At 38.2% G+C, this 12,362-nt stretch overlaps 1 protein-coding gene across 1 annotated transcript; it reads right to left on the bottom strand.

Annotated features, from left to right (window-relative positions):
- Positions 1 to 50: 50 nt before the first annotated feature.
- Positions 51 to 11,487, bottom strand: LOC111650201 (atrial natriuretic peptide receptor 2-like). Its single transcript, XM_023400035.2, has 21 exons — positions 11,355 to 11,487; positions 10,976 to 11,099; positions 10,533 to 10,637; positions 9,587 to 9,689; positions 8,567 to 8,712; positions 8,400 to 8,472; positions 7,828 to 7,972; positions 7,626 to 7,712; positions 7,356 to 7,499; positions 6,715 to 6,836; positions 6,262 to 6,406; positions 6,050 to 6,098; positions 5,858 to 5,965; positions 5,576 to 5,695; positions 5,281 to 5,374; positions 4,776 to 4,863; positions 4,504 to 4,643; positions 4,010 to 4,162; positions 2,985 to 3,083; positions 1,958 to 2,049; positions 51 to 1,146 (listed from the first exon to the last, which is right to left on the bottom strand). The coding sequence occupies exons 1-21, from the start codon at positions 11,477 to 11,479 to the stop codon at positions 1,036 to 1,038; spliced, it is 2,373 nt and encodes a 790-aa protein (XP_023255803.2). The 5' UTR covers positions 11,480 to 11,487; the 3' UTR covers positions 51 to 1,035.
- Between the last annotated feature and the right edge of the window lie 875 nt (positions 11,488 to 12,362).

Genomic DNA, 12,362 nt, shown 5'->3' with positions numbered 1-12,362 from the left:
CTCCCTTCTGCATTTGTAACCAGATAATTACACCATAAGAATGAACAAAATTATAACTTTAAAGTTACTTTAATGCAATTCATATCATCACTGGATATAAGAACAATACAGTAAAAGAAATCATTGCACTGCACAGTAAGCAACACTTATGAAAAACAAAACTGTACATTCTTCCTCTACAAAAGTAATGAGTAAGGCTTTGTGTATCAAATCTACTCTGCAAGTAAAATTTTGAAAATTTAAAGCAAACTCACAAGAAGCATTAATGGAAGAGTTTGGTTCCAAATTACTTGTACATTCATAGGTAAATCAAGCTTTTCAGATAGAAAAGGTGTATGGTCAGGCATTTATTGTCAGATTACATGTTCTTAGACAAAATGTTTGAAATGTAAGGAATCAGACTATAAAGATGTTTCTTTGTAGAGCAAAAATCTAGTTTATCTGAGTTCACTGAAAAGTTTAATTTACTTATTGTAAGAGAGTTGTTTTAATTTTCAGGCAGTGAATATATCCTTTACTTTTAATTTATTAGGAAACAGAAAAGTGCCTCAGATTGCAAAATACAAAAGGTATAGATGAAAAAAAAATAATAATAATGTGGGGCCAAAACAGCATTTCCTCAGCTCTGGCATGTTTTTCTGCATATGTTTTTTTGATTCTTCCCAAAAAGTGCAAAACAATAAATAATACATGACTATGTCCTGCACAATCATATTACAAAAAAACAATGTTTTTTTTTTTTTTTTTTGTAGGTATTGTGCATTTCTTCTTATTATCAATAGGATTTCGCTTGTCATCATTACCCCTGTCACAATAATGGAACTATGATAATGAACAGCACAATAAAACACTAGTATCATCTTGTGAATTTACAGTGCAGTGTGACATCTACATTCACAATAATTTTTCATCTCATAATTTAATCTTATAATATCTGCACTTTTAAGTCTAACTTAATTCACTGGACCCAGTTCAATTTCATAACACCAAGCCTAACCAGTTCATACATTTATTTTCACAATTTAGACTCTAGATTTAGTCACTAACTGGTACTGGGACTCCTCTGGATTCACATGTTCTGAGCAGCGGGTCTGTGTGATCGTCTCTCTTTGCTTCAAGCCACCATGTTGTCATATCCCCCTTGCCCTGTTGGGTCAAGAAAAAACGAGACAGAGTCATATTGCAAAGCATGTGTCCCTTTGAATTTTAAATAAAGCCATTAGGGTTTGATGGTGGGGGGGCAGAGAGTAGCAGCTGCGGCCACCTCTTTAGCAAGACATCACAAGTGTCAGAACTGCAGCCCTGTTGGGAATAAGAAGAAAACCCCTCCCCCATAATCACACTGGCACTACAAAAAAGATGTCTTAGGTTACAATGTCAATAGAAGCCAGCAGAACTGGATAGTACAATACTTCTCTGGAAAAGAGACTAAATACCAGACACACCCAATCTACTTTCCCTTGGAGGGAAGTTTTGAATTTCCTGTGGCCTTTTTGAAATCTCATTCTCATAAATCCCTTGTTTTTTGTTCAGTCTGTTTCAAAGATGTCACATCAGGTCAGATTTAATTATCATTGCATATTTGTGGCTTTAAAAAACAACTATCTCCACAACAGTGTATATCAAATAAGGTAGAAAAAGCAATATATACAACTAAGCTAATTGGATTCAGTTCAAGAGACGTTGTGAATGTATTCAGTGAGATTTGTTTCCAGCGCCGTAAAAGGTCCAGTCACTACAGCAACCACCATGACCATGGCCAGGAATGTGCTGAGCATAACTCTCTGTCCAGTGGACTGTATGGGGAAGTATGTTTTCCCCATGAGAATGCAAACTAAAATTAAACAACTGCTACAGGAAGCTCAATATACATTTCCTGTCCTGATAGTGCTGTTTGTCAATCCAGTTACCCTAAGTATGAATGTGTGAATGTGTGCTGAAGTGTTGATATTCTTACTTTCACATTAAGTGTTCCTCTGCAGGTCAGAACGTAACCTCTGAGTGTGTGAAGCAGGTCAGCTGTGGCATCACTCACCTGGATCTTCAGAGCTACGGATATGATGATAAAGAAACACGCAGCATGTGATAGGATATAGTAATATGAATACATATTTTATTTGATCTTATCTCATCTTATGTGCAATGCACTGTCATGGTCTCAGTAACATATGTGTATTACTCAGTTTTAAAAACTTCTACAAACCAAAATATGGTATACATAACAATCAAACCAGCCATATTTGTATGACACAATGTGCTGAACAGACATTTTAGATATACATACACACATATGTACGAGAATAGGGGAATATGATTGTGTAAAGCATGAGTATAATTATGTAATACAAAATGCACAGACATATTTCCATACAATGTATGTAATTTGCACATTTTACAACATATATGACTTGTGACTTAAAGGCACATTTGCAAAATATGCAAGGTAAATTACAGTGTGTACAAACCTAATGATAAATTTGGGATGACTTACTTTGTCCCAACAAAGCTCTTCAGGGTTTAGGCACATTGTATCTTATGTAAGATTATGTTTATCTTTAAAGTATATACTGTTTTTTACTTCTGAGCCTATACACTCGTATCTCGCTAGCTTAATGCAGAAGATAAGGTGCTGGGAAAGCATTGTCTGTCCTCCCTATTGTAACTCTGCTGTGCTCTCTGTTGTGCTGTTGAGCAAACACAGACAACACAGAGACAGTCCTGTTTGGCACAATTACAGTGGCACACAGCTCTGGCCAAATGCTAACTCTGCTCTGCCTTTGAAGCAAACTGCAGAAAAACTGTTTAATCAACACTAAACCACATCAAAAGAGCACAGAACAGAATTATTTAGTACAATTTTTACATCTTGCAGCCTACAGTAAAAATGAAACACTTCCACAAACCTGATATTTTTTCTAAGACCTATTCTGTTGCACTTAAAGACATTAATTGGATCAAAGGCAGCGTATCTAATCCTTCATTACCTTCACTAGTTGATTCCATCCGTGATGCTGTGTTGACAGTGTCTCCGAAAAGGCAGTAGCGTGGCATTTTGGTGCCAACCACACCGGCCACAACAGGTCCTGGCAGGATAAACAGCAGCAATTGTAAGCAAAACTCTTGATTGATAATATATATGACATTGCCTAATCATGATAATGCATTCGAGGTTATTCAAAGGGGGGCATAACCTAATTTTTAAAGTTTCTTATACCTACATGAAGCTGACAAATCAAGTATTGTGGAAAAAAAACAACTTGCTAAAAAAAAAAAAGCCAGGGCCCAGAGAACTACTGGATTGTAACATTGCAATGTTAAATGTGGAGCTGATCCAAACAGAATCATTGACGGACTATTACAGAGATATGAACATACAGAAGGGTTTTTACAAAGGCTTTAAAAAAAATTTGATCTACATAACAATTCATTACCCATGACAATGGTTCAAGTCATCATGTTAAAGCATTTCCAGCTACAGGGAGTGTATTTGTATTGATTTGTGAGGACTTGATGTCAGACACTACATGTAACAAGCCATGTGATGCTGTATATTCCCCTGTTCCAACCAGGAACAGATATCTTACCTTATCTATCTTACAATACACATATAATCGCGTAATGATGCAGCGAAAGTCACATTTAGTTTCACATATACACACACAGGTTGCTTAAGGTTACGCTCTTATCACAGTCTGCAACCTTTGAACACTGTAAAACTGTGAATGTGACCTTAAGCTCTGGTGACTTCAAATAGTGACTTCAGGTTGGTTTCTTGTTATTGAATCAGAAATTTTTGATAATATATGTCCCAGTTGAATTACAGTAAAAAAAAGAAAAAGAAAAAAGAAAAGTTTCTATCAGTCAATGAGGAGGTGTCTGGTGATTGGACTGCATTCAACCTGGTTATATGTGTTTATTAAAACTGAAGCAAGGTTCAGTTGGGACAGGGCATACAGTGGTCGGATAATCTAATAAAGCGATGTTGGATACAATGAGACGGCCACAGTACCTGAGTGGATGCCGGCGCGGATCTTCAGCTGTGTGTTGGGCTTGTGGGGGATCTTGAAATTGTGACAGACACTGACCAGATCCAGGGCCATGCTGGCTATCTCTCCGGCATGATTGATGCCATTTTCTTTAGGGACCCCAGAGACCACCATGTCTGGACGATCAGCCATTATTTTTCATGATAAGAGATAACACAGGAAGAGGGAGAGGTTCACTGATAATAGAATAGCAAAACACACATCCAGGTTCTATTTAGAGCACCAATCTGTTAAAAAAATGATCCCAATGAATCAATCGCAACAATATACCATTGATTCATTGGGATAATTTTTTTCTGTTTCACTTTTAGATCAAGATTTCTATATTGACTTTTGTTAAATGTTTGAATTCTTTCTCTCTTTTCTATGGTCGAATTTAATATGACCTTAATAGGACTTGTCACTTATTTTTAATGGTTTATCATTTTGCAGCTGTAATCTCAACATCCTCACTTACAAGCATCGCCTATTGTCTCCACTTTGTAGACATCATAATTGTCAATAATGTCGTCGAAGGTGGTGTAGAGCTGGTTGAGGAAGTCTACTACCTGGTGGGGTGTGCTGGCACCAGACAGCTGAGTAAATCCAACAATGTCGCTGTCACAGGGGAGTAATATAGTGTTAGTATTATTAAACTATTAAACTAAAGAGAGAATCTCTAACCCCCTCTCCAAATGTCCATTACAAAAAAAAAAAAAAATCAAACAGAACAGTTTGATGATCAAAAACCTGAAGTAGACGGTGGCATTGGAGTAGCTCTGAGCCTCTGCTGTTCGACCTTGACGGAGGTCATCGGCCACCGGCTTTGGTAACATACCTGCACATGAATTTAATGACTTTAAATATTGCTGTGTACACATTCATAGAAAATGTCTTAAAAACAATGGGTAGAAAAGGAAACACAATTTCTGCACCACTAGATGGCAGCAAGAAAAGCCGAGTTTGTCTTTTATTACCTTCATCAAGCCTCATTCTTTTAGTTTAACTGCTACATAAACTGGATTTACTGGACAATAACAACTCTTTCTCATACAGCGGGAACTTTCCCTTGCAGCACTATTCTGACAGTATATGTCCACTGTGTTTATAGTTTATCATTTATCATCCATTGCAATGTGAATGTATGAAACAGAGATATCACTAATACCTCTACAATGTCACCAAGACAAATTCATATTATTCATTTGAACCCTGCAACTCATGCACATCACTCCTTACTGTTATTCTGACTTACTGTATAGCAGTCGATCTGTCTTCTGTTTCTCTTGAAGAAGGTCCTGTGTTCTCTCAGCAACTATGGCCTCCAGATGTTTGCTGTACTTCTCCATCTGCAGTTAAAGAAACACTTGTTTTTCTGAAACTCACAATAATCCATATGGCTCAAAGGACACTTGAAAGTTCTTCCTCACATTTTTTTTACCATATTTTCACATGATATTTTATACAATCCTGAGCTGATTCCTGCATACTATATATCTTTTAAGCCATGTTGTTCCATATTATTTTACTATACTTCAGTGGGTTATTACCAGGTTCATCATCATGTCCACTGGGCTGACTTTGTGTGGGTTCATCTTGTCAAGCATCTTCTTCACTTGCTCAAATGTAGGTCTCATGGTGAAGTTGTGAGACCAGCATTTCTTAATGAGCTGCTCAATATGCCAGAAAAGACAGTGAGACATTATTGTTTAGTTTGTTTTACAGTATAATGCTTTCTGACAAATATCTCAATGCTTTATTAGAGTTATTCGACAAAAAGATAAAGCCTCTGTGGCTGTAGTGTAATTCTTTTATTTGCATATGTGGCAGACCTCACTGTAGTCTCCCTGACTTGGACAGTCAGTATCTGCCTTCCCTGCTTTGAGTTCTGGCAGAGGGGGGCGCCACATGATATCTATCCTCACTCCCTCAGTCTGGTCCTGTTAGAGAGGACTGCTGGTTACAAAGCAAAGATCAAAAGGATGCCGAAGGTTGTAATCTACACAGTTGGCTGCCATACTCACTGAAATGAGGTCAGAGCGAGTTGCAATCTCGACCAGAATCATGGAGTAGCTGAGGAGAGGAGGGGAAAGTAGCACAGGGATGCATAAAGATACTTGTCTATCCACCATCTTTAATCCAACTGTATTAAATTTCCATTTGGTCCAAATCTTACAATCTGAAATGAAGTGCTTTAACTTTAATTAACTGCTTATACAGTAGCACTCAAACACACCTGTAGACGTCCGCTGCTGGTGCCATATTGGAACTGCTTCCCAGCAGCACCTCTGGAGCACAGTACACGCGGTTTACATCCCCACAGTTGAAGCCATTACTGACGGCCTCAAAGTCCTCCTTTCTGTAGGCTGTGAGCCCATAATCTGGAGCCAAACACAGGGAATATAGAGTTTAGTGACGAAGTATGTTGTTTTTCACTTTGCCTTCATAATAACATTGCTGCTGGTGTAGGATTTGGCTTAGTGCAATGACTTCTATAAACTGACTCTTGTGTTTACCTTAAAAAAACTGTTTATGTTGCGTGACGTATCACATACAGTGATGTATGTGTATGTGTAACCACTGAGTATAACAATGACAAAAGCACTTTACTGAACTTGGCACATGGATTTTAAAACATCTATGTCTCTATACTGCAGACTCAGGTTGTGTATGATGATTTTTTTTTTACCTGAGATTTTGCACACCCAGCGGTCATCAATAACACAGTTTCTGGAGTGAAGTCTCCCATGAAACATTTTGTGCTGGTGGAGGTAACACATCCCCCGGGCGATGTCAGTGGCAAACGACAGCCTGTATGGGGGAGGAGACTCTCTTATAATATAGGAGTAAATATAGTATAGTATTCGCATCCAAAACACTACAGTAAAATACTCTCATTGTATTACATTTATGGTCTAGCAAGGTTCTTGTTAGAGTCAGGATTCTTCTGTGTCAGTGTTGAACTGTGGTGTAAAATATTGAGTCTGGAAAGGAGCTCTTCCTCATTGCCCATATGAGGAACAGACACCAAATATTTCCTGCTCAAGTTTTGTCAGCAAAATTAATTAATTAATTGTCATTATTATGTTTTTGACCTTGATACCAAGCTGTGACTAAACAATGATCCTCAGCTACAAGGCATGAGCATAAACTGTAGAAAAAGCTATAATGGGCAAATAATTGTAACACCACCATCAAAAGCAGGTCTTTTGGTGCTATTGTTACAATTGCTAATAATGAATAAGATTGAGAACAAGCAGGAAAGGATTATAATATCAGCTAAATGGTCAACATGTAAATAAACAAGGCTGCGTGTGGAGGTTTCCTGACCTGAAGCCCCAGTTGATGGGGATGTCATCATTCAGCAGGACATCAGACAGGCTCCCTTTGGGGCAGTGCTCTGTGATGATGCTCACATAAGGCACCTCAATGGAACCACCAATGAACTTGCATAGATTGGGGTGGTCCAGTTGCCTAAACATAATGAAAAATTATATGTATTGGCTTAAATGAAAACTGCAGGAATCTTTCTTTCATTTGCAAGTTAAACATTCCCTCATTTTATTTTCTTCTCTTCTCTCTGTGAAGGAGTTTCCTCACCTGACTTCTTTCACCTCCTTCCTGATGGTTTTAGACAGAGCGAAATGTTTCTTCTGGATGTGTTTCACCGCTACAGTCCTTCCATCACTGCAAGACAGTTACTATAGGTTCATTGAGTCAACTTCAAGTTACTTCTGTTAGTTGAATAGAAGTTAAATCTGATTCATAAGCATTTACACAAAGAAATAATAACATTTCGCACTATATGGCTGGCTGGATGAAGCCTTGTTTGAAAGAGGTGTTGACTCCAGTGCACACAGTCAAATCAGTAATTTGACTGATGGTGGAGTTACTCTTTCCGCGCTGCAGGCTCGTGATGCTGCCAATGCCCATCCAGCACATTCTACCTGCAGAGACCAGACAGTCAAATACTCGTGTCAAATACAGAAACAATTTACTAATAAGTCAAGAACAGCTTGGAGGATTTTTACCGCTGAGATATGCATTTAAAGGAGAGCATAGAAAGGGTAAAATAACCTTCACTATCAGATGTTCCTCTTTAATTCCCTGAAGATCAAACCCCCTTAAAGCCTGACCCACTCTTACTCACTTAAACAATTGAAAATGCAACTCACATTACAGAAGCAGATATAACAAATAACATAACAGACAGATCAGTAATTTTAGTTCAAGATTTCTGGCACAGCACCATCGTTTCTTCCTTTCAAAGTAAAATTGAAGTGATCCAAGCACACACTTGTTTACATAATGCTTTCTGTGTAGATTATATCTGTAAGTGGTATCATTTCACAACTTCATCCTGTCACATTTTACCAAATATGATGTTCTTGTAGTTGATGATCCAGCTTTCATCCCAAAACATCTTCTGTTTCTGGTACTGAAGCCACTGCCAGGTGGAAATTAAGATAAACATCAGCACATAAAACATCTCCTGTGCTTGTGGTTGTGTGTTGTTGCTAGCGTGTTTTGCACAGACTGACCACCATGGTTAGGATGAAGCCACTGCTGAAGAGGGTGACTGGAAGGCCAATGGCTACTTTGATAGCGATGGACATTGGGCAGATGCCGCAGTCTGCAGGACAGTTCAGACAGTTCTCCTCCAGCTCGCAGACGTCGTCCCCACACACTTAAACAGTCACAATCACACATTTTATAAGCAAAAGTAGCATTACACACTGTTACAAGGAAATGTGTCACATTCAAAACTCTACAAAAGAAAAAGTACAAAAGTATCAAGATATGCTCAAAGTACCAAAAGTAAAAGTACTCATTATGCAGAATGGCTCATATCGGAATGATATATAGTATATTATTGCATTATAATTATTGATGCATCACATTGATGTTGCAGCTGGTAAAGGAGGTGCTGATTATACTGCTGGATAACTCGTAAAACTTTACCCTCTCTTACCCAATAAGAAAAAATCCTAATTTATTTGTTCAAAATATTCTGTATCACTAATCTGAAAATAACTTGTAACTAAGGTTACCAAATAAATCCGGAGCAGTGAGTAGTGCAATAATACCTTCAAGTAGTAAAATAATAGTGATAAATTTGATTGATGATGATTCAAAACTACTTTCGGTCGCTGAATTAAACTGCAATTCACACAAACAGCAAAAATCACTGAGGTTCATGATGTTTCAAGGGCAGTTATGGATACACTAAGACATAAGTACTGTATTTGTATAAAAGTATGTATGTATCTTTCCTGCAGGTTGCAGGACGTTGTATTGGTTATCCAGGTTTCTCTCAGCAAGCACAAAATGAAGTTTATTATTGGCCCTCAGCTCATAGTGCTGCAGACCATTTCACTGCAAAGTCCAACAGGTTCTCTTTTTCCTTAATGTTTCTGAGCGTGTTCAGTAGTTAAAGAAGTCTGTTATTTTAGTCTCTTTGTCTGGTTGATAAAACAACTTATATGTTGTACCTCACAGACCTCCATTTTCTACACTTGTGCTTTTGCATGACCAAACTTCATGTGTGTTAGCAGACTGACCTTGGGCACTGACAACAAGCACTTTGGACTCCAGTGCTGCATGCATCTGTCCGATTTTGATGTGAGCAATGACTGAGGTGACTCCCACATGGATCAGCACCACCTAAATGAGAAAGCATCACAATGGAGACTAAAACATAGTTGTATTGTGGAAGAATTAGCTTGTGTATTAGTATAAATCTTGGTTGACAAAATCATTTACTTTAATTGTTTTATTAGGAGATTCAAAAAATCCAAACAAAACTGATGAGATCCATAAGACAAGCTGTTATTATACTTTAAAACAAGCTACATACAAAATATAGGCTACCTCCGTATAACTGCCACACAAATTAACATAACCAATGAGAAAACACTTAGTGCTGTAGATGTATGTGTACGTATGTGAACTGTTTGTCCTGTAAGAGACTGTTTCTGTGAGACACAATAACAAACCTGTTTTACATTTTTGTTTTTTACTCTGTTGTCTGTAGTTTTAAATTCACACTCATTTGATAAGGCACAACCCACAGAACAGCGTTCTTGTAATTTCCTACTAACACACAAGTAATTACAACCTGTTGCCATGTAGTATCGTGACTTACCAGCGGAACAGACTACAGGCTTCACAAAGGACGTTTCACTTTGATCAAATCCACATCTTTTAATCTTTCCCTCGATGCAAGAATGAAGAACATCTGCCATGTGACAGACTGTTTTATCCAAACAGTGTCGGACCATACTGCCAGTGAACTATCCCAGTTGGTGAATTGTTTTGTTAGTACAAGAGGATTTTTTTTTTTTTGGACATCTGTGTCTTGGTGTGTTAAAGCCAATACATAAAATGAAATATTTGCAGTTATTAAGGTGATATGTTTCTGCAACAAATACTACAAAGGTTCTCCAAACCTCAACACATGTTAAAAGTTATTGTTTCTTTTAAAGAGTTTCGTTTGGTTCAGCTCACCTTTGAAGTCCAGTATTTCTGGGACATCTTGCCTGCTTTGGATACAGTGTGAGTCACTATTTTACCATCATCAGGAATCCAAGGGCCACAGATTCCACCTTGTTTCTGTGAAGAGACGGAACAACAGCTGAAGAAATGCTATTCCGACATGTGCTCTCTACACAGATGAAGATGTTAGTTTGGCTTTTTTTTTTTAAAAGCAAGATGGGTAATGTTTTATTATCCTAAATAATTGAGATATATATCAAACAACATGATGTGCTCCTCAGAAATACATGTCCGTATAATATTCCAGATAACACAAGTAAGATCATTATCGCTTGCTTTCATGTTTTATTATATTAGGAGGAGAGGATGATGACAGTCAGTGTGTTTGGTCAGTGTGTGTTTCAGTGTTTGGTGAGATGAACCCAGTGTTGTGCGACACTCTGATGGGTACAAACCATGAGACCGAGAGGACAGGAGTGGATGTTGGCGTGATACACACAGCAGTTCATTTCATTGGCGTTGTTCCAGTTTGCCGGGCACTCATGTTCGTGACAGAACCTCTTCGCCTCTGACGCATCACTAGAAGTGAAGATGAGTAGGTAAGAGTGAGTGAGTGAGAGAGAGTGTGTACGTGTTACTGTGTATTGTATTACAGTAATTGTAAAGTCTTCATGAAGTTGTCTCTTAAATCAATTCATATGCATGTGGCTACATTTGTCTGTCTCTATCTGTATGTGTGTGTGTGTGTGTGTGTGTGTGTGTGTGTGTGCGTGTGTGTTCAGTCTTGGGCATGGCAGACGTTTAGGATTACAGGTGTTTATGTAACACACTCACCTAAACTGGAAGATCTTGTTCCTGATGGCGTACTCGTAGAAGGAATCTGAGGCCGTCACCGTGTACGAGACATTGAACTCCTCACCGTTGGTTACTTTCTCTGGGGGACGCTGCACCCAGGACATTTCCAGACCTGTGAGCGCACACATGCATGTCGCCTGAACATCCGCATACACTTTGCACATTCAAACAGAATGCATATGCATACAACAAGGGATATTGTGTGTGTGTTTGCACATGTATTGTATTATTTCACAAGCAGCTATAGTTTATGGAGCTCCACCCCCTAAGTCACTGTAATTAATTCTTGACATGTTGGCTCCTTCCTTTTCAGCTGGGGCAGATTTTACAGTAAATTGTCACACACATCATCATCATCATCATCATCATCATCATCACTGAAAACAAAGATTAGAACTCACACAAAAACACACACAAAAAAAAGAAATAAAACATAAAAAAGACCTACCTCCACAGCTAATCATGTTGTAATCATTTGGATTGTTGATCGGCCAACAGTCGTACTCTGTGTTGTCCAGGTCATGCCAGCAATTTACTCCCTGCAGTAGAGAGAGGAAGCTTTATATGTGAAGGCTTTGTTTTTTATGTTTCCATTTAAAAATTTGAAAAGTGTGTTTGTAAAGTGTTTTTATCAGGGTATCAAGAGCAGTCATGTGAGAAAGTCCATAAATTGAATACACAACTCTGTAGAGCCTCATTGGGTTAAAATCAAGCTGCAGCCAACATCAGCATTGCAAGCAAAAGCACTGTGGTGGATAAGAGTAAGTAAGAATCACAGTGTTATCTTTTATATAAGAAAATAAGCAGATTGATCAGAGAGTGTTTCATAATCTAGCAAATCAGCACCACAAGCAAATGGCAAGTGACACAGTGATACAATGAAAAACCACAAGTCCATGACCACTGGCCGGCAGCAGCAAGTGTTTCTGACAAGACAACAAAAGCAAGGGGTTTCCCCAGCAATACTGGGGAAGTGTGATTTTTATA

This window comes from Seriola lalandi, unplaced genomic scaffold (assembly GCF_002814215.2).
Source record: "Seriola lalandi dorsalis isolate HSWRI2012SDOR001 ecotype SW California unplaced genomic scaffold, Sedor1 jcf7180002052130, whole genome shotgun sequence".
NCBI classification, from domain to species: domain Eukaryota; kingdom Metazoa; phylum Chordata; class Actinopteri; order Carangiformes; family Carangidae; genus Seriola; species Seriola lalandi.
The sequence above is the reverse complement of the archived record's forward strand: the minus strand, read 5'-3'. Positions and strand labels throughout refer to the sequence as shown.

Coding starts and splice junctions, on each gene's coding strand:
- LOC111650201 (XM_023400035.2), bottom strand. CDS start 11,479: ATGTCCTGGGTGCAGCGTCCCCCAGAGAAAGTAACCAACGGTGAGGAG. Junction 10,638..10,975: donor CCTGTCCTCTCGGTCTCATG/GTTTGTACCCAT, acceptor GTCTCTTCACAG/AAACAAGGTGGAATCTGTGG. Junction 6,837..7,355: donor CCCATCAACTGGGGCTTCAG/GTCAGGAAACCT, acceptor TCCCCCATACAG/GCTGTCGTTTGCCACTGACA.